Raw genomic sequence first — 23,729 nt, 5'->3', positions numbered from 1 at the left:
TGTCTATGTAAAACTTTGGTCGTCCATTGTGGTCCCGCCCTATCCCCGGGGTCATGATTTGAACAAACTTGAATCTACACTACCTGAGGATGCTTCCATATAAATATGATTAATTATGGCTTTGTTATTCTTGAGAAGAGAATTTTTAAAGAATATTCTTATAGATGTCTATGTAAAACTTTGGTCGGCCATTGTGGCCCCGTCCTACCCCTGGGGGTCATGATTTGAACAAACTTGAATCTACACTACCTGAGGATGCTTCCATATAAATATGATTAATTATAACTTTGTTATTCTTGAGGAGAAGATTTTTAAAGAATTTTTCTATATATTTCTATGTAAAACTTTGGTCGGCCATTGTGGCCCCGCCCTACCCCCAAGGGTCATGATTTGCTTATATTCTACAATCAACAAATAAGTTTAGAAAAAAAATTATTACATTTATAACCTTGATTTATCTTTTGTTTAACATATCGATTCCAACACATAATTATTTATTTCAGTTCCACCTTATATAATTAGACCTTTTTAAAATCAACCACAACAGCTTTGATGAATATGGTCATTTATTAAAGTTATATACATCATGTATAGAGAGAAATCCCAGACAAACATGATTGGAATTGTTTGGCAAATAATATGAATCAGACAGTGAAAAATATCACCGGTACAAAACATGTATATGTCAATATTGAGTGCTAAGGACAGATTTAATACACACAAAATTTAATGAAAAATCTTGAAGATAAAAACTTCAGTTAAATTTAAGTAAAATGAATAAGTTTAACCCTGGAGATGTTTTTTTAATTTTTCATTAATATTTTAGAAATTCATTATTCTAACCATAAAACAACCAAAAACAAGTCCAAAATTGTATACCAAAATAGGCATCCATTATTTTGCTTGTGTGATCTGTCCTTATATAAACCATGTTAAGGTTCATAAGCCCTCTGCTCATTCATATACAATGTTGGTTGAACCTTGATGATTTATCCAAAAAAAATTGAATAAGTAAAATGCATGTACAAACAATTATAGCACAGCTTGCAGGGCAAATCTGGACAAGAAAGACACTAACTTGACAAATCTATGAATTAATGATACCTAGTAGACATTTCTGTCATTAAGAGTTATCACAGTCTCTTAAAAGAGTATCAATGAACATATGAAGAGATTGGAGATCACCAAGTAACCTCTGATTAGAAAACCAAAATTAAGGTGACATGTACAAAATTCAGCCATGAATACAATTGAATTCAGCCATCCTAAGTAATACAGTGTATCATGCACAGTGATTATATTTGTTTAGTGATATGAACTCTTGAGAGCAAATTAATCTTGACCAATGTTTTGTACAGTTTGTTGACGAGCAATGTACAATGCTTTTACTTAATTATCAGTTTTTAAAAGACTCCTGTACAGTTTTTGGTTTAGAATTTATCACAAACATAATAAAAAATCTTCAAAGGTCTAAGGTGAGAGTAAGGTTAGATAGTTACATAGAAAAATGTGAATTGGAATGCACTTGATATGATTGACGGAATCCGTTGTTTTTGATCCAGTTTTCAACCTAAAAACAATGAAAATCATTAAGAAGAGTTTTTGAAAATATTTAATAAACATTTTGAAAACATCTTTAATTTTGATTAAATTCTTAGTTCAATATTGTATGCTTTAAAAACTTCAAAATAGTGGAAATATCTGCACTTAAATATCTGTGTGATTTACATGCCTCGAGCTCATTTGCATAATTTAGTTATATCAATCTGCTAAATTGTTAAAGTTTATTCATTATACATGGTGAATATGTTGTCATGATATGTTTGTTGATATGTGAATGGTATGCAGTCCTTTAAAAGAATAGTGCTGGGAGCAATTTCTGCATGGTTTGCAAGAGCTTTATTTCTCGAGTGGGTCAATACTATCAGGAGCAGTATATTAGAAGCAGTATATAGGTTCCTGATACTATGATTCAGTGGAATGTTTTTGGCTTTATGATAAAGTGTGTTCTAGTGGAACTGGATGTTGATCTTGCTCCCTGCAATTTTTGGGTTGAAGAATCCTAGGACTTTTTTGTCTTTGATAGAATTATTTTTCAATACAAGTCATGTCTGCAATAAAATATTTAAGAGCAATTACTAATCATCCCTTACATTTAATCCGCTTGTGTTGGGTGATGACCACCTTCCTGTTAAGAAAAAAAAAGATATTTTAGATATACGTGATACATAGATCTACATGTATAATTCAACATCTTTTCCAGACTTACTCTGTATACACTAGGTGTTACCCAATACAATATACATGATTAATTTTTTTAAATAGAAGTTTTATTTATTTGAATAATACACTACATAAGGCAACACTGAAATAATACGTACCTATTAGGATATATGCTATATATGAAATAGCAGAAAAAGATTAAAGAGAAAAGCTATAAATACATACAGAAGAACTAATTCAAACAAGATGTGTATGTGAAACATTGATGCTCACGTATGAAAGCTTTTGGCAAAAATTAAGATTAATGGAAATGTTTCCCATATCCTTTACATCTTAAAGATTACGATGAAATAAATATGAGGAAAAAAACCATGAAAATCTATGCACAAAAATGAAGTTATCGAGTAAGTTACACTTTTTTTCCAGGAGAAACTTCTTATTTTGAAATGTTCATAGAAAGGCCAGTTGGACCTCGCTGCTTTTTGCTACAATTAAAGTCAAGTTAGGGTAATGTAGTATTGAATAAAATTTGTTACTGAAAGAAGTTGGAACTCCAAGTTGTCAACCCACCCACCCCTGAAATAAATATTTCGAATTTGGGTAATTTTTCTCTTTTTTTTTTGTCAACTTTTTCAGGTGTGTCAAAAAAATTCTCTGACAGCCCCTCGCTTACAAAAAGGATGCTCATCACTGTTCTCAAAATATATTTTTGGAGATAGCTAAAGGCATTATATGTTTACAACCTTTCGATCTTTACACATCTAGTGTATTAAACAATTAAAGAATTACATGTGTACTAACTAATAAATTGTTTGAATTACCCCCGTGTGTACAATTTGTTTTATAGAAATATTTTACCCAGAGCAATTAAAAAAAGTAGACACTTTCAAAGGACGATAACTCTATTTATTGTACAAAAGTATTTAAAAAACGGGGTAAAACTCTAAGGTCAAAGTCAAAAATATTTACAGCTAGGGAAATATTTTGTCATAATTAAAGCACATATGCAAACTCTTGCATCAACTGTTCAAATTTTTTAGCCAAGGTTCAAATATGGTACATTTTTGCTGTGAAAAGTGGGTCAAACTCCAAGGTCAAGAAGCCAAATATGTTAAAACCGGGCAAACTTGAAAGGAATGTCTTGTCAAGAAATACGAATATGAAGTTTGAGAGCCATAGCTCCAAGCAATCAAAAGTTATGGGAAAGGATAAAGTTTTTGGTGTCAAACAGACAGACGGACAGACATGGCAAACACTATATACCCCGAAATCTTCGATTACAGGAGCACTTTGATGTGCTGCCAAAACATAGAACTGCACATTTGGAATCATCAATATCGATTGTTTTCTTGTGTAGCCCTTATCCACAAATTAACAACCCAACAAACATTGAACACAAACACTTTTATGAATTCATTTATTTAAATGAAATACACATGTATGCAAGTTACCAGTCAAATTTTTGTTACTCAAAAACATTGATTCCCTAGAAAAGGTTGATTCCATGTAGTAAGTATATATGTGTGTTTCATTGAATATAATTTATGCATAACTATGCTGTTTAACATGTAATTAGAAATTTATGACAGACAATATATGATTATGTAAAGCACACATACTTGCAGCATTTATTTTCGATGGATTCATAGCCTACGTCTGTTATGGCCACAGAGGAAGATACTCGCAAAATCTCTATAGTTGCACCACAGCTAGGGATAAAATATCATCATATACTGTTATATTTTTTTTAATGGATTCCGTTTTTTGATTGGACGAGAAAAAATTCAAAAGTTTACACATCGATTAATTTTTTTTCAATCAGAACTTACAATGTAATGCTCGAGCTAGCTTTTAGGCTATTGTTTATAAAAGAGGTCCATGAGCAACATCGCTCACCTGAGTGTCTTTGGCCATGCTATTATTTACCAGATTTCCCCTTTGTACAAGAATAACACCCATCGTGAAACTATCCTACTGCCAGGAGTCATTATTTGAAGAATATAAAACCCACACTACCCCAAGATGCTTCCACATACGTTCAGTGGTTCTTGAGAAGATTTTTAAAAGTTTCTTCCAATATATTTCAATGTAAAACTTGGTCTTTCTATTTTGGTCCCCGTCCAACCTCTGGAAGTCATGATTTTAACAATTTAGAATTTACAGTATCCCAGGATTTTTTCTTCATAAGTTTTAGCCTTTTTCTGACCCAGTGGTACTTGAGAAGAAGATTTTTACAGATTTTTCATATACTGTATATTTCAATGTAAAATATGGTTTTCTTATGTCTGACCTCTGAAGGTTATGATTTTAACAATTTAATATCTACAGTACCCCAGGATGCTTCCACATAAGTTTCAGCTTTTCCGGCCTAATGGTTCTTGAGAACAAAATATTTCAAAACTTTTCCTATATATACTTAGTACTTAAATGTAAAACTTAGATTCCCTATTTTGACTCCGCCCTACCCCCAAGTGTCATGATTAAAACAATTTAGAATCTACACTACCCCAGCATACTTCTACATTTAGAGCTTTTCTGGCCCAGTGGTTTTTGAGAAGAAGATTTTAAAAGACTTTTCCTCTGAATTTCAGTGAAAAACTTTGATTCCCTATTGTGGTCCCGCCCAGCCACAACCCAGTGGGTCATGATTTGAACAATTTACAATCTAAACTACCCCAGGATGATTCCACAAAAGTTTCAGCTTTTCTGACCCAGTGAGTCTTTAAAAGAAGATTTTTTTAATGACCCCACCCTATTTTTGTCTTCTCTTGATTATCTACCCTTGTAGAGGGACCATATGTACTAGAAGAAGAATTTATGATAACAAAAAAATCTTTTCACCTGTAGATTGTAAATAATAGATAGTGTAGATTGGGGTGTTCCTGTCTACAAGTACCTGTGCATAGCATTGGCTTTTTCACCCTTTTGCTCAGAAGAGCTAACTAGTACATGTACTCAAATGGTGACACAAGTTCAATGTGAGGTAGTGTACAAGTGTACACATAGTTCATGTACAAACGATGCTTTTATATAATTTTGTGCTATATATTCCCAGTAGCAGGTGTGTATCCTGGAAAGGGGTTTGGCCTGCCTAATAACTGTTAAACGTTTTGGACAATTTGATCAATTCTAAAAGTTGGCACTGGAGCTTTAAGCTCAGATGAGCTAAAAATAGTCAAAAAGAATTAAAAAATGTTTATGGTTCTTATCTGTAATTGATTAAACTATTCAAGTAGGCGTAATACTATAGTAAGTTTTTTCATGATCATATAATCTCAAATTACTTGGGGAAAGTAATCAATTATTACAGCTGATTACAGTTAACAGTTTAAACATGTCTGATATACCTATCAAGTAATTGAGCTTGACATTAATCTCACCATCTGATCATCTGGTCGACACAGTCATCATCAAAGTCAGTGCTATCTGAGAGGTCCAACTCCACCAGCTGCTGCAAGCATCTACACTCTATCAGATGCAAATAGGATTCACACTCAAATAGTGAAACTAGGCCTTCTTTGGTGAAGTCATTACCTCCCTTCAATCTTAAACAAGTCAGGTTTTGTAGAGACTAGGATAAAAAAGCATGATATTATTCGTAGACTTGTGTAAGGATATATTTTCTATTTAAGGAATGACACTAATTCTTGACCAAATGTGATGTGAAGCGGGGGGGGGGGGGGGGTAAAAAATTATACAGAAATTTAGCAGCCATGATTTGTGTTTACATGAGGTAAGATCGAGTTAGTGTTTGAAGTTAAAGATACAGTTATCAAATCTTGAATTTTCCATGGATTCCGAGGACTGAAAATGAGGGGGTTGCATGAATAAGATGATTAAGCTGGTTGTCAAGGGGGTGTGTCCCCATACCAAACCAGATTATACAAAATATTTTGCGTTCCTTATTGGAAATCAACCAATGAGAGGCGAGAATATTAACAAAATTAAATTATAGACAAATATAGTTAACTCATTTGAACCAAAGGCCCAAGTGAGCTTCTTTGATAAGACTTGAAAATAAATAAGAGCGAATACCAGTTTGTATATACAGAATAACTCAGTTATTAGCCAGACCTGGAGACCTGTGAATTTACTTTGTTTTGTCAGTAGTTTTTTATATCCATCTTAATATCAATTTTAGAATATAAAACACGAACTGTGAAAAGTACGTTTTTATCCGAGAAGTAAAATCCGATCTTCTAAAAAAAGGGACCTGTCGTTTTTTCGATAGTAAATGATAAGTAACTTTATATATTTAATATGAAAAACATATATATTTTTACAGATTCACTTTATGGAAGCAAATATATTATGTTTCTCGTAATTTATAAACGGAAAGAACATTCTGATTAACAATCTTTACAATGTTTAGAAAACCTTTAATTCTACATAACTACTCAAACCCCAATATCCATACACCAACACTTAAAAACTTATATGTATAGAGCATCCCGGTCCTCCGAGCTGCAATGACGTAAGCTGTATATTTCCAATTTTGCCAGTTAATGTTCCGCGGTCTTATTTCATTTTTTGGAAAAGTTTTAATAATGGTCGGTGTGTGTTGTGCTCATGCTAAGAAGTCTCCTAGAATTTGAAACGTCTTCCTAACTTTTTCTGAGGGAAAAAGAAAGTTTCCCTAAATCTGGGGAATAGATTGGTTCCTGCTAGTAACTGGAAATTTGTGTTACCTTTATGTATCCGAGAAATGTGTTAGTTAAATTCTCACAGGAGGACACACAGAGTTTCTTTAGTTTGGAGCATTTAGCTATGTCCTCCAAGTTTTCATCTCTGAGCAAAGATGCATCAAGCACCAGCTCCTCCAGGTTCATATAATGACGCTCAAGCAAGGTTTCCACAGCACTGAAATAAATAACATTTATATTATAAACAAGTTGCTGTCCTTTAAAATGGGACTACAATACGTGTACTATATGTGCATGTGTTTCCAAGCGAAAGTCAATTTATTAAGGAAAATTACTAAGCTTATTTAATTAGATATTCACGTTGGTTTGTTCACATTTCCTACAATGATCTCCCTACTTTGACTGATAATACTTTCATAGCAAAATTGATATCTCCGATTGGCATATAGTTTTTTTAATTAGCTCACCTGAGCCGTAGCCTCAAGTGAGCTTTTCTGATCACATTTTGTCCGGCGTCCGTCTGTCTGTCTGTCTGTCTGTAAACTTTTTATATTTTCGACTTCTTCTCAAGAACCGCTGGGCCAATTCCAACCAAACTTGCCGCAAAGCATTCTTGGGTAAAGGGGATTCAAAGTTTGTTCAAATGAAGGGCCACGCCCTCATTCAAGGGGAGATAATTGGGAATGAATGAAAATTTGGTGGCATGTTTTAAAAATCTTTTTCTCAAGAACCACTGTGCCAGGAAAGATGAAACTTATAAGAAAATATCCTCAGGTAGTGTAGATTTAAATTTGTTCAAATCATGACCCCCAGAGGTAGGTTGGGGTCAAAATGGTCGACCAAAGTTTTACATAGAAATATGTAGGAAAAATTCTTTAAATATCTTGCTCTCAAGAATAGCAAAGCCATAAATTATCAAATTTATATGGAAGCATCCTCAGGTAGTGTAGATTCAAGTTTGTTCAAATCATGACTCCTGGGGGTAGGGCGGGGCCAAAATGGCCGACCAAAGTTTTACATAGAAATATATAGGAAAATTCTTTAAAAATCTTCTTCTCAAGAATGACAAAGTCATAATTCACCATATTTATATGGAAGCATCCTCAGGTAGTGTAGATTCAAATTTGTTCAAATCATGACCCCCGGGGGGTAGGGCGAGGCCACAATGGCCGACCAAGGTTTTACATAGAAATATATAGGAAAATTCTTTAAAAATCATCTTCTCAAGAATAGCAAATCCATGATTGGTCATGGGACTACTTTGGATTTAAACTCTTCAATAATAAAACAATTTTTTACTTTTTCCTAGCCACAGTGCTCAGGTGAGCGACGTGGCCCATGGGCCTCTTGTTTTTAAATTCAGGCTATTCTGATACCTATCCCATAACTTTGGGACTTATATGTACTGTCTAGTATTCTAGATTTATTCGGAAGAAATCTAGCTATCATTAGAAAATAAAATCTGATGGTACACGTGTAGAAAAGCTCTGTAGTACGTGGATTTTTCTTTTCGGAGCATCCCCCTCCCCCACATGGAAAACCGTTGCTTTCTCAGGGTTCACACAAAAAATATTTTGATGTTTCAAAAAGACAAGCAGTTATCAAGCTGAGTAAATATATAGTTTAAACCCACTAAAAATGTCATAAAATTGCAAACATATATCTTTTTTCATAATATTCACAAATGTCATTAGGGCAATTTTTTTAAAAATTGGTTTACGGATTTCAAAATTTTAAAATCCTGAGGAGGGGAAAACTGAAGTACTTTTTGATTTAATTATGGCTGAAAAAGATTATGAAGGCTCGCTGAACTTAAAAAGATTAAAAATTGTGAAATTTATTGAAGCTTTCACAGAATCTTTATTACATATTGCCATAGTGCACCTCCTATTTTACTTTTTGATCCGACACATTTTTTTGGTTTCCCGTCCACAGCAAAACATGGACTTTGCCATAATAACCATATGCATATGGGAGGCGGGGGGGGGGGGGTGGTTTATCATTTAGTGAGCTCATTGCTCAAAGTATTTCGAGTTCTTTTAAAAACAATTACATCGCATGTTTAAGTATATAGACATGCAACAATAAAGAATTTTTTTTCTAATTATAATTTGTTTCCCGATTTAACGGTTTGTTTATTCTAGAAATGGATTAGTCCACTTATAATAAACAACGTAATTCAACAAGGGTTTGTTCCCATCTCGCCTTAACTGTGAAATTTACCATTCCCATTTTGCCTTAGAAAGCTCTGGAAAGCTTTCTGGTGAATTAAGGTGATAAAAATCGATTAAATATATTAATTTTAGCATAATGTATTTTTTTCTTTAAATACTTGGTATTACATGTATTATTTCATTCTCTGATGTTATAAATTCCAGTTAACTGTTAAATTCGATCTAAAAGTTGTTATCAATTAAATTGTTATATCAGCCCAGTGATAATATTTGCAAATACTAAAATTCCCATTTCGCTTTTAGTTAGTACTTTTTAATTTTTTTCTTACCTGAATTTCACAGTTATGGTATCCATATGCATGAACATTAATTTTGTATCCCCGATTCAGATGCTCACAAGAAATAAGAAACCAGTGCAAAATTTTGTTGTTTTTTTTCTTTCCACAAGGGTTTAAATATTGAATTTACTTATTTCATTCTCAATACCCTCCCCCCTTTTAAGAAAAAACGACATTTATTTATGAACACACATTACTACAGTTACTGTTTACTTCAGAGGAAGAAACAAACTCCGACAAAATGTAAATATTTAAAATTATATCCATCTTTTAAAATGTTTACAATGCATGATTTCGTCATTGCCTGACGTCACGGCGTCAGGCTGTATAAGGATTGATATTTCCTAGGTGCGAAGGGAAGAGGTCACAGTTAGCCAGCAAAATTTTGTGCATGCTGATTATCACTGGAATTTGTTACCTCCGTTTCAACAAAACATTTAGCAGAAAAAAATAACCATCTTACTGATACAATATATTGATGTGTTTATTTCCTTTAGTTTTTTTGCATGCAGCTGATTATTTCATGCGATTTCATATACGGACATGTCCGTTTGACCTTTTTTCTGCGTTTCTGTACTATTGGATGAGTCCATTTTTCCTCTAGGTAAGGGGTGTCACAATCATTTTGCGCCAAACGTCACGTGTATATCTTCGCGCCCTTTTCCTGGATGATTCCACTGCACTGAATGGAAATAAAACTTCAAGTCTGTTCTTTTTATCGGAATTTCGAACTTTGGGGAAAAAACATATCGGTGATATTGTGAAAAAAGTTAGAAGTTACATCATAATTTAAAGTAAATAAAACGTACTTAACGAAACGGGAAAAGAGTTCTTAAGAGGAAAACTGGCCAAATATGCATAATATTTCTGATCATATCTCGCCCGGACTCGCAGCCCCCCCCCCCCCCCCCCCCCCGCAGTTTTCAGAGATAAAATTCTTTCTCCAATGAAACACAGAAAATAGACCTAGGAAAAGTGTCACTCCTATTCCAGGATTAAGGAATATAAGGAATCACCGTCAAGTTCGTTGGGTCATTTATGCATAACAGGCTGTTTCCAACAATCTTTGATGCTCTGGCATACCCAACAATCTAGTACTTAAACATATTCTACATGTTAATCATAACGATTCATTTATTTCTTGTAGTTATCATATTCTCAGCTGTCTTCCTGGTAGTCTATGCAGTTGAATCTAATTCTAAATTTTAATTTTAAAATTAATATATAACCTTTTCATAGGCACGGCTTTCCAGCATACATTAATTCATTAGACTAAGTTCATTTCCCTGATTTAATTGCTACATCTTCTAAAACCATTTATAAAGTTGCGGAATGATGAGCTGAGCTTTACGTCGCGTGTTCGAATCCACTGCAGGACGTGGAGATCGGTCCTTAGGATGAGACCGTTTAAAACCAAGTCCCGAGTCGCAGTAGGTGTTAGCACGAAAAAGATTACATGAAACTGCTCTTTGGTCCCGAGTTCCAAGTATTTGTAACACTCCACATGCAGGCGTCATTATACAACAAACGAAAAACAGATCAAAACCAATTTTTAACACATACAAAATATACCTTTTAAATAAATCTCACTGTTCCTTTTCCATCAGACACGTAGCAACGGGGGGGGGGGGGGTCTCCTCCTTTTTCCCAACCTTACTTCTTTTACTATTTATACGAAATGTTAATTGAAAGGTTGGATCCCCCTGTATATAACAGGAAATTTATTTAAGGGAAATGCAGTATTTAATGCTAGAAAAAATGGCACAGAAAGAATTTGACACTGAAAAAAGTAGGTCACTACCCCCCCCCCCCCAAATTAGGATTTTCAACTTAGGGCATATTCCTCTCTTTATTTGCAGATGAGTGAAAAAAAATTATCTAGCGCCCCCCCCCCCATCACACACACACACTTTCAAAAACGAGGCTCTCCATTGCTTTCATAAGTAGCGAACAACTTAAAATTAATGCATGATGTTTTGTTCGACGTATTCATAATTAACTCTAATGAAATAATTACCCCTCCCCCAATGTAAACGTTTATATATATAACTTATCATGATTATAGGTTCTATAGATATTGATTGCATTAGTCAGGCAAGCTTTTTTGAAAAGCTATTACTTGTATATTTTATAATAGGTGTAATGTAGCTTTCAATGTAGATCCAAGGGCAGATCACTCCTCTTGAGGAAAACCCTAACAAAATAACAAATCTTAAGAACCCTCTATACACTGACGAAAAATGTTTTTTTGGATTTTGAGAAAATTAAATAGTGTAAAGGAGGCTATTTTGAAATAAACTAATCCATTTCTAATATAGGGAGCGCACCTTCTTTATCCAGGAAAAATCTTTGAAGACAATGAAGTAATGACAAAGAAAAAATTGCTATTGATTATTCAAATAGAGAAAATACATGCAAATAAAGTTTCAATTACTCTATCTTGGTCTAACAAATGTTTAGAATACATGGATTTATTTAAAATATTGTCATACAGTGCAGATTACAATTTATTCTTTTTTATGTCTAATGGTGGGTCAGTCTAACTACACGCAAGTACCCTGAAATTAGGGTGCAATGTAGAGAGGGTCCTTAAGTATACAGTGTAAAGATGATGTAGACTATACAAGTTAAATAATATCAAGAATTTAAATTACACAAGGTTTCAAAATATAAATTAAGGAAATAATTTAAACCAACAAAAATATTGCTCAAAAGCTTTATCGCTAGGAGCTCCCCGTGCAGATATTGTCAAGCTTTTTAAAGAGCTGTTACTTACGAAAGCCTATAAGGATCAATCTAGAGAGAGAAAAAAATTAAAAGGCGTTATAACGCCTTTCAAAAAGGCGTAATAACGCAAAAAAGGCGTTAGAACGCCTTTTAAAAAGTCGTTATTACGCCTTCCCATTCCAAAAGGCGTTATTACGCCGTTTAAAAAGGCGTTATAACGCCTTTCGAAAAGGCTTTATTGCGCCTTTCCATTCTAAAAGGCGTTATCATGCCTTTTGAAAAGGCGTTATTACGCCTTTTGAAAAGGCGTTCATACGCCTTTCGAAAAGGCGTTATTACGCCTTTTCAAAAGGGTTATAACGCTTTTTGAATAACCATTATTTTGCATTTAACAGGCCCGTGCTTTTAACCCCTACCCCCCCCCCCCACCACCACCACCACCACCACCACTCTACTCTATTGGCCAAACTCGTGGGGGGACTTCTCGGTAAAACTTTGTTTAAATGCAATAATTTGCCACAGTTTTACACACTGCAACAAAATGTTCAGGAACCAAGCACCAATTATTACTAATAATATCTGAACTGTAGCACTGAAGACTTTCCCCCCAAAGTGTGTATGTGTGGAGGGGGGGGTGCCCCATTCGCGCTCGTACTACTGGCCTACTTGAAAAGGAAAATGGAAAGGCGTTATTTTATGTTAATAAATATGTGAAAGATTTAATTAAAACCATCTTTATTTATGCAATTCTCTATACTCCTGCACATCTCACTGACACAACTGTTTGCATTCGTATTAAGAGAAGGCAACACTCTACTTATGAAGATAAGATATAGGCAGATGTATCTTGGAGCTTTGCTTGCCATGGATTAAAATTCATGTCATTTGAAGATCCATATTTTTCTCTCTTCTTGGAAAAAAAGCAGGCAAACTATTTGCATAGGTATATACAGTGTAATGAGCAATTATTAAAATCAATGATCCTTGGTAGAGGTGTGTCTGGTATTAAAGAAGGACTTTGTTGGTTCAACATTGAAAATATAGGACGCATTTAAAAATCTTTTTTCCTGGAAATCATTGTTATTTGTTTAAATAATCTTTTAAGAAATTAGTCCTATATCAAATTTTAGAATTCATGTCCCAAAGGTAAGATTTCTGCACCCTCACCCGCTTGGCTGGGCTAAATATGTTTAGTCATGTATTCAAAATAAAGACGTAATAACGCCTTTTGGAAAGGCGTAATAATGCCTCTTAGAAAGGCGTAATAACGCCTTTTAGAAAGTCGTAATAACGCTTTTTAGAAAGACGTAATAAAGCATTTAAGAAAGGCGTAATAACGCCTTTTGGAAGGCGAAATAAAGCCTTTTAGAATGAAAAGGCGTAATAACGCCCTTTAGAAAGGCGTTATAACGCCTTTTTGAATGGAATGGCGTAATAACGCCTTTTCAAAAGGCGTTATAACGCCTTTTTTTTCGTGTTATTACGCCTTTTCGAAAAAAAAATTGTCTCTCTCTAGAATGATCCTAATGGGCTTTCGTGGTTACTTGTGATAAATTAGCTGCAATAATGTAGCCCTCTCCGATTTTTTTTTATCTGATATTTTCTGGAAAAAAAAATTGGAGAGGGCTACATTATTGCAGCTAGTGATAAATAAGCAATAAAATAGGATATGTTTCTGGCTTTGTATAGATCGTTTTTATAGATGGTTTTTAAAAACGACTGTAGTAAAATAAAAACACTGCTGATTTAATTTTAAATCGGCCTATATTTAAAATATTGTAAATACAGGAAGGAATAAGACGGAAATAATACAGATGAATAAACAAAGATTGATTCATGTACACCTGTACACTGCTTAAGGAACTGACTATTATAATTGGCCCAACCACCGAAAGGACATCTGAGGTTTTGTCCCCGTCCGACTGAGAAACAGACCACCTTGCGGTCAGGCGGGCTTTAATTTCCAACCCTGAATTTTTGTACAGATTTAATTTGTTAGTCATTGCCACAAATTTAATAATTTCAGAAACGGATATTATGTTTTATTTCGATTGACCTAGATTGACCCTGGAAGGAAAAATTATTCTTGGTTATAAATTAAACATTTCTCATGCATTGTTCGCCCATCTCCTTTCTTTCTGCCTAAAAGTAGGGCCTACCTCTTAGAAATCCTGGGTATTCCATCAGCATGATCAATGTTCAGGGACACAATACGGCATGGAAGGGCGTCTATGACACTGTCATTTACCCAGTCACATCCTTCAACATTTAGTTCTCTCAGTTGGTGGGAATTCTCCAAAAAGTATACAAAATCTTCCAATTTAATATCCTGCCTTTCTTTCAAAATCAACCTTTTGGTATATTTGGCCAGTAGTTTCCACGAATGCTTTGAATTCTTTGAAATATCTATTGCATTAAATCTACGTGAGACATTGAGTAAAAATTTACGATTTCTTTTTACACTTAAGTCGAGATCTGTCAACCAACTCATATTCACTACGTGACATTCACGACCTATCGTGTACCATAACTTATTCAATGACATCAAATTAGGCAGATCATCAATATCACTAGAAAAAATTATACTGGATATAATGTATCTATGCCAAGATGCCATGCTGAAGTCGAACTTTTCTTGACACAGTAAATTATATCCCGGATGGTAGCATAAAATAAACGCCCAATCTAGCACCTGAAACTACGGGGGCTGGTATAGGACATGGTATGAGGTTTTTTTTATTAATTCGTGACCACGAAATAAAATTCGTCGGAACGAAATAAAGATTCGTAGCCACGAAATAAAATTCGTGGGAACGAAATAAAAATTCGTAGCCAGGAAATAAAATTCGTGGGAAGGATTAAAAAATTCGTTACCACGAAATAAAATTCGTGGGAACGAAATAAAAAATTGTGGGAACAAAGTAAAATTCGTGGCCACGAAATAAAATTCGTGGGAACGAAATAAAATTCGTGGCCACGAAATAAAAATTCGTGACCACGAAATAGAATTCGTGGGAACGAAATAAAATTCGTGGCCACGAAATAAAGTTGTGCTATATAATGTCCTATTTAGCTCCTTCTCTTGTATGCTATTTAGTTTATAAGATGAACGGACTTATTACTATCATTCAACTGGACTGAGCCAAATGGAGTTTTGTTTAAAGTAGTTATGGGTATTTAATAATATGCCCGAATCATTATTAATTATAGAGATTTGATTTTTGCCGGTTAATTGCATGCAGAGCTGATGAACGAATAAATAGTATCAATACTGATCTCACTAGTTCATCGCATTTTTTCCTTAACAATTACATGTACCTTTATTGAAGAGCACACACTTTCATTTGTATTAAATAGTTGAGTTTTATGTGAAAATAATCATGACAATATCTGGATATTGCTTCATTTTTAAGATGTCACATAATAGGGGCCTACTCTGATTGTTAAATAAATAAACATAGAGTGATTGACTAAAAAAAAAACTTTGCCTAACAATTACACGCTATTTATTTGAAAAATCTAGCGATAAATGTTTGAAATACATTGAAAAATGCATTGGACATAAGCTTAGCTATTGTAAATAGCATATATTCTCAGGTTTTTGTCTGGAGATCCGCGCGTGCGTCTATGCACTCATATGCGTCTTAATTACGAACCCGATCTGTCAATTAATACACTAGATTCTTTATCTTTTATTTCGTTTCCACGAATTTTATTTGGTCGCCAAGAATTTTATTTCGTTCCCACGAATTTTATTTCGTGGCTACGAATTTTATTTCGTTCCCACGAATTTTATATCGTAGCCACGAATTTTTATTTCGTTCCCACGAATTTTATTTCATGGTCACGAATTAATAAAAAAAAATCTCATACCATGTCCTAAACCAGCCGCCGTATGAAAACTTACGATAAGAACACGGAAGCTGGTTTTCTTCAAGCCTTAGTACACAAGTCCTCGAAACGCTTCATGCTTCACCGGGGTATCGGGTCAACTCGTACCCAAACCGACCCATACCAAAACAAGAGTCAACTTGTACTCAAACCTCAAAATTCAATCATCAATTGTTTTCACGGGTACATGTAAATATATAGGTTTGTATCATTCATATATTTTATTTCCTAATGTGTTTTGTAAATTATGGAAGCCCGTTCAGGGCAGTTCAGAAGAGAAATATTTTTTATTGCGAATTATTGCACTAATTTTTGCGTTTAACCGCAAAAATTATTGTGTTTAAAGGCAATGTACTTTGCGTTTTATCGCAAACGATTGCCTCTATAAATCGTTTAAACACAATAATTATTGCGATTAAACGCAATACTTTTTGCGTTTAACATTGTTTAAACGCAATAATTATTGCTATTAAACGCAATAAAAAATATTTCTTCCTCTGAATTGGCCTCAACGGGCTTCCGTAAAAATTGATTGATTGATTGTATATTGTTTAACGTCCCTCTCGAGAATTTTTCACTCATACGGAGACGTCACCGTTTGTCGGCGAAGGGCTCCAAATTTCGACCTTTACTCGGCACTTAGGGTTATTGAGCAGTGAGAGTTCTTTATCGTGCCAGCGCCCTACGTCCTCGTTTATAAAGTCATATCCGAAAGACCCGTGACTTGCACTTTTAGTGCCGAGTACTTGGCGAAGGAACTGTTTACGTCTTAGGTATGACGCGCCGCCGCGAACGAAAATCGAACCCGGGCCTCCCGATTACGAAGCGAACCCTCTACCACTAGGCTACCGTGACCGATCCGTCAAATCATGATAAATTGAAATATAGAATTCTTTGTATTTATTGATAAAAATATATAAAAATCCTTAGGCAAACATATATAGCACTTTGTCTAGGTATAAAAGAGTTCACTGAGCAAACAACTTTTCTTATTACATTCAATGAGCACTAAATTTAATGTCAGTGACAGTACAAAACTCATATCCCAGGCACTTGATGTTCTCTAATCGAGTTTTTAGATTGTTGATAACACATTATTCTGCTTTACACAGAACTTCATATGTCAAGTCTTCAAATCTGCTACTAAGGGTACTTCTGAAAAATGTCGGAAATCAAAACCAAAAAAAAAATGTCGGATATGAACACTAAAAGCTGACATGTACAAAATATCCGTAAATGAAATGCAGCTGCTTTTGTCATACTAAAATATCGAAAAATATAAACAACACCATCGTCTCAAGCCACGGTCCGGAGTCCACATATAGCTTTCTTCTACCCGTGGCTGCTTGACCACAAAAAGTGTCGTAATCTTGAATAGTTACACCTCTCTATTGTGACGTCTTATTCAGTCAATGAGAAGTTTTGTTTCCATCGCAATTGAAATCAACAATTTACATCAGCAGTATACAAGAAAGATTTCGTACACTGCGATTGGGTATTCAAAGTTCACACCAAAGTTCATTTTCCGACTACGCTTTACTTGCATTACTCAATATTTTAACGAACTACGAGAAATTCTCTTCTCATTCAACCACGGCCAGAATGTGAGAGGATCGTACATTTAGGCCGTGGTTTGCGACGATGAAACAACACACAAAAACAAATTGTAAATGTACTGATGTGAAAGACTAGGTGTCAGTCTGCCAGAGTATTCGGTATCCAAAATTATAAATACTGTAACAAATAGATAGACATGATTAAAAAAAATCAGAAACAACTTACGATAAATGGACATTTTGTCTGACTTGATTGGTTGATTGTATATTGTTTAACGTCCATCTCAAGATTTTGTTTTTCACTCATATCTCGTAGAGACGCGTCCACTTGCTGGTGGAGAGCTGCAAATTCTGTCCTTTACTCGGAACTTAGAGCAATTGAGCAGGGAGGAATCTTTTTCGTATCAGCACTTACTGCGATATGGGACCTCTGTTTATACGGTCTCATCCGAAGGAACAGTCTGCACATCCCACAGTGGGATTCGAACCCGCGACGTAAGGATCAAATCCTTACTTCGTGATTCTAGGGCAGACGCTTTAACCACTGCACCTGGCGGGCGACCACTATGTCTTACAATGACCATATTAAGATCATGAAAATTATGTAAAAATTAGTTTTACATGATAAAATAATAATGCAGTATGATATGGTTATAAATTAATATATGCCAATCTTCCTGGCAGGACTCGCACTTAAGGTTGCTCCGTTTGATTTAATATTACAAAAAACAACACAACACACTTTGTAGTTGAAATAGGTACTAATTATTCTTAAATGGCAATTTTGTAAAACTAACAGTTTTACATTAATATTATTTTAAAAACTTGTTGTAATTCCAATTAATCACCACACTGCAACTTCCGAATCAATCAAAACATTACTGTACAAAATGTTTACATCAACGGTGGGGTGAGGTAAAAATACCTTACTCTTCCGAAGAAGAAATAAGGAAACATACTGTAAAATTGTTCGCACCAACTGAGAATTCTGTAGATTTATAGCAATTAGGAAAGGCGGAGGGGGGGGGTGTGTTTAAATACAAACCGATATGGCAGTATAACGAACGAACAAAAATATTAGATTTTACTTATATCGTTGTCCCACTTTACGATGTTTACAAGTTATTCAAAAGTAAAAAAAAAAAAAATCTATGAATTTTATAAATTCATTCACATAAAAATAATAATAAAAAACTACAGCAAAGCTCGTTGCAAAGCAACTAGTAGGTCTTCTGTCCTGTTTTGATATTAAAGTCAACAAAAGAAAGCAATGAGCTAAGTCCTCTCCGGTCACTTAAAAATTTCAATTTTGCATCAAAACCTTAAAAAATAAGCTATTTTGGGCTACTTCCGGTTTGACCGGAAGTGATGTTGACGGATGGAAAATTAAGTTTTATGCTTCCAGTGACATATATTACCCAAAAACTTGTCAAGAACGGCAAAAATATGCATTTTCTGGCGACTTCCGGTTTGACCGGAAGTGACGTCGCCGGACGCATTTCGACGACTTCAACAGTTTAAATTTGACATTTTGAATAACTTAGCTTCTTAGACGTATTACAAATTCTCAATACTTTTTTTAGATATCTGGAAAAAAAAATTTGGCCCCTTTAGATCCCTTAATGTAGGGGTCAGCCCTTTTTTCGAGATATCATTTAAAAGATTTTGTAATTCTGCACAAATTTTGTTCTATATGTTTTAACAAAATATTTTTAGTTTAGAAGATAAAAAGCAAAATATATGCAAATTTTCTCTCTTTTGGGCGTTCTCATTTTTGACCCCTAAATAGCACCATTTTGAATAGAAAAATCGAAAAACAAAAACCGCTATGCATAACTTCAATCCTTCTTTTGTGTAAAATCAGTAAAATTTCTGCTCCAGCTTTTGCCATCTCCGAGCCTTTGTCCAGAAATGAAAGCCTATAAATTTTCGTTTAAAGGGAAATAACTCAAAACCGGAAGTGATTTTTTGGAATGCTAGACAAAATTCTGATAGAGTTTAGTAAAGTCTATTAACTCTGAAAATTTGAGCAAAATCCATTGAGAAATGAGCGAAATATGAGGCCTCAAAGTTGGCGTCTAGGAAAAGGGAAAAAAAAGAATAATAAGAACTAGATGAGATCTCGTTGCGAGCAACGAGTAGGTCTTCCGTTGAATTTCTCGATAAGATGAGATGTGATTTTGACTGAGATATTCGTTAAAAGAGAATGACATTAAGTTTTCTTTCATAAAATTTAAAGTTTCTGATTTTTACCACGATATTCTGAACATCTTTTGTTCAATATGGCTTATAAAATACTCCCCCTTTTCGAGACGTAAAGCATAAAAAAATATATCATTTTTGCCCCTTGCAACCCCTTATTACGAAAAATATGACCAAAATTTTTATAATGAATTGTTGCAAATCGTTACGATGAATATCTTTGCTTCTGTAATGCATCACAAAATATTGATCATTAAAGAGGTACAGATGCAAGACTTTTGGCTCCTTTCAGCCCCTAATTTTAGGAGTCAGCCCCTTTTTCTTGATATCAAATGAAAGGTCTTGTGATTTCAAAGACATTTTGTTCAAAACCTACTCAGAGATTTCTTTTCCTTGTGGAGATATGCTTCATACCAAAATTTAGGGGCAACCCCTACAAGTCCTTAATGGGACCGTTTTACAAAAATTCAAAGTATGAATATTGTTTAGAACATAATTCCGACCATCTTTTATCAATATTGTTTATTAAAATATTCCCCCTTTTTGAGAAATAAAGCGTCAAAGATTTGACATCTGGCCCCTTGTGACCCCTAATTACGTAACATTTGATCGAAAGTGTATCATATATTGTTGCAAATCGTAAAGTTGAATACCTTTGCTTCAGTAATGTATAAAAAATATTGATCATTATAGAGTTATAGATGAAAGACTTTTGGCCCCTCTGAGCCCCTAATTTTAGGAGTCAGCCCCTTTTTCTTGATATCAAATGAAAGGTCTTGTAATTTTAAAGACATTTTATTCAAAACCTATTCAGAGATTTCTTTTCCTTATGGAGATATGCTTCATATAAAAATTTAGGGGCCACCCCTACAAGTCCTTAATGGGACCGTTTTACAAAAATTCAAAGTGTAAATATTGTTTAGAACAAAATTCTGACCATCTTTTATCAATATTGTTTATTAAAATATTCCCCCTTTTTGAGAAATAAAGCGTCAAAGATTTGACATTCTGGACCTTTGTGACCCCTTATTACGTAACATATGATCAAAATGTTATAATATATTGTTGCAAATCGTTAAGATGAATACTTTTGCTTCAGTAATGTATAACAAAATATTGATTATTAGAGAGTTATAGATGAAAGACTTTTGGCCCCTCTGAGCCCCTATTTGAAGGGGTCAGCCCCTTTTTCTTGATATTAAATGAAAGGTCTCATGATGTGAAAGATTTTTTGTTCAACACTTATTCAGAGATTCCTTTTCGTTGTGGAGATATGTTAAATGGAAATATTTAGGGTCATCACTCCAAGTCCTTCATGGGGCCGTTTTACAAAAATTCAAAGTATGCATATTGTTTAGAACATTTTTCTGACCATCTTTTGTTCAGTATTGCTTATCAAAATATTCCCCCTTTTTGAGATATAAAGTTTCAAATATTTGACATTCTGGCGCCTTGTGACCCCTAATTATGTAACATATGATCAAAATGTTATAATATATTGTTGCAAATTGTTAAGATAAATACTTTTGCTTCAGTAATGTATAACAAAATATTGATAATTAAAGAGTTATAGATGAAAGACCTTTAGCCCCTCTGAGCCCCTCATTTTAAGGGTCAGTCCCTTTTGCTTGAGTTCGCATGAAAGGTCTTATAAAACTGCACAACTTTTCTTCAATATGTTTTAACAAATTATGAATAGATACGAAGATATGAAACAAACGTGTCAAATTTTGTGAGATGTTTCTGAGACATATTTTGGGCTCTACGAGCTTCGGAGCCTTTCGCGCTAGAAAGATTTGGACGAGTGCCTGCGACTCAGCAAACCTTCCTTTACTTTCACTGAAAATCTTGACTCAATATCTTAAGTCGTTTCAGAGGAGTTTCCAGGACAAGCTGACCCCCTAAAAATAAAATCGTCCATATCTCACGACCGGAAGTGACGTCATCGGCGACTAAAATTTCTGACAAGGTTCTGATCAATATCTATCAGATCTGAAAGTTTGGTGAAAATCTCTCGAGCCATTTTGGAGAACTCGCGTGCACAAAATCGGTAAGAAAAAAAGAATAATAATAGGGAAAAGAAACCAGACGAAAACAATAAGGTCTTCCGTTGGAAACGGAAGACCTTAATAATCTAATCATCAGAATCAGTAGAAGGTCTTCTGTTGGAAACGGAAGACCTTAATTACATGTATACAAAAAAAAAATTTCAGGGCATTATGGCTAACAATCTTTAGCTAAAATCATATATAAAAATTGTACACGACATGTACCATGGGTCAAAAGTATATAATCATGTATTTAGAATAATCAATGAATCTTTTTGTCTGAAACATCATAATAATGATAAAGGGCGAAGAAAGCAAACTGTAATCGATTTAAAAAAAAACTTCAAACAATATAAGTATGTCCACAGGCCATTAACACGGACCTCAAGGAATTTCAAAGGTGGGATATCAGATTCTTAGGATCCTAGCATCATCTGTTGATCGGAAACTTCCACCATGAGCCCTATGTAACATTCCGTAGTTAATAAAGTATTCAAACAAGGGTCTATAAATGGTATAAAACAGACCAGCCAAAACACGACGCAGTGATAGGTTATATTCGTTAATAATATTTTAAGATGATCATATTTTTGGCTTTAAAATTAAAAAGGATGTTGAAATCCCTGCAACATTTACTAATGTGTGAGTAGCGTATATTAACTTGAATTAAAGTGTAGGCAGGTACAAACGTTGATTAAGTTTGTAAGTTTTGTAAGGAAATATAAAGGTTTTTAAAAAAAAATCATATCAAGAAAAACATAAAACCTAGACTATGATGTAAATACTTGCACATCCATTTGGCAGTATTTACTAAGTCAAACATTTTAGTAGAAATAACAAGCAAAAATATCTTTTTGAAATTTTGCCATGGTTAAAATCGGCAGCCACCATGATTAAATTTTATTGCATTTCAGTCCAGACACGTGACACTACGACTGCCATGCACCTCGCATGCCGCGAAGGAAAGCGGACTGTGATAAACAAACACGTCGTTAATCAGCGACTATGTTGTGAAGCGTGACAATCAATGGAGAGTCAATTATAGCTGATCAGATGATAAATATTTTGAGAGTTTATTATCCTGTACACATGAAAACAATTTTGGGGAACTTAAACATGTTCACTGCATGATTAGATAATGGGTTTATAAGGTTGACAAAACGAGCATGACAATCGCAATGCTTTTTTTCATTAAAAATGACAGTTTAAAATATGGTTTTTCATCTTAATTTCCTACAAATTATGCCCCGAAACACCTTTTTTGACCAAGCTAAAGTTATAAAGCATCACTAAAGGAATTTATTTCTTGAATTTGATAAATCTGTAGGCACCCTTCATTTACTAGATTTTGACCTTAACTTTAAAAAGTGTTAGTTATTCCTTTGTTTTGTGTTGCAGTGGTTAAGTTTAAGAATTGTAAAATCAATCAGATTAATGAAGATTAGGAAGTCTAACACGCATTCGTGTTTTCGGTCACATTTTGCTCTCGCGTAGCTCCCTCCATGGTTAGATTTTCAAATGTAGAGAACCCTGCAAACGGTACAAATAATGATGTATATTATTGTATGTTGATTCTTCTGTATTACAAAATAGAAAGAATTAATCCATTATGGATACCACTTTTTTATATTTCAACTTTAATTGAAATGTCTAGAGAAGACAATAGATGGAATAATCACCATAAAAAGTAAAGATATAATTTACTTCTCAGACTCACTGAGATAACATCAGATTTCATCTCTTGATAAAACATTCTGAATAAACTAGTGAAAAAATCTCAGACTATGGATACAGCTTTCAGTTGCAGAGTTTCCTGAATTTTTTTTTTGCTTCGGAGAATTTTTCTGCGATAACGTCCTTATGTAACAAACATTTATAACCTTTTAAATATATCATCTTAATCATCTAAAGCTTTCTAAATATGGCC

At 34.1% G+C, this 23,729-nt stretch overlaps 1 protein-coding gene across 1 annotated transcript; it reads right to left on the bottom strand.

The window, feature by feature from the left end:
• Nucleotides 1–689: 689 nt before the first annotated feature.
• On the bottom strand, nucleotides 690–14,722 carry LOC134244702 (F-box/LRR-repeat protein 20-like). Its single transcript, XM_062726956.1, has 6 exons — nucleotides 14,265–14,722; nucleotides 6,912–7,083; nucleotides 5,604–5,794; nucleotides 3,843–3,932; nucleotides 2,154–2,188; nucleotides 690–1,570 (listed from the first exon to the last, which is right to left on the bottom strand). The coding sequence occupies exons 1-6, from the start codon at nucleotides 14,720–14,722 to the stop codon at nucleotides 1,566–1,568; spliced, it is 951 nt and encodes a 316-aa protein (XP_062582940.1). The 3' UTR covers nucleotides 690–1,565.
• Between the last annotated feature and the right edge of the window lie 9,007 nt (nucleotides 14,723–23,729).

This window comes from Saccostrea cucullata, unplaced genomic scaffold (assembly GCF_032062105.1).
Source record: "Saccostrea cucullata isolate Sc308-1 unplaced genomic scaffold, CSIRO_AGI_Scuc_v1 ctg2380, whole genome shotgun sequence".
Lineage (NCBI taxonomy): Eukaryota > Metazoa > Mollusca > Bivalvia > Ostreida > Ostreidae > Saccostrea > Saccostrea cuccullata.
The sequence above is the reverse complement of the archived record's forward strand: the minus strand, read 5'-3'. Positions and strand labels throughout refer to the sequence as shown.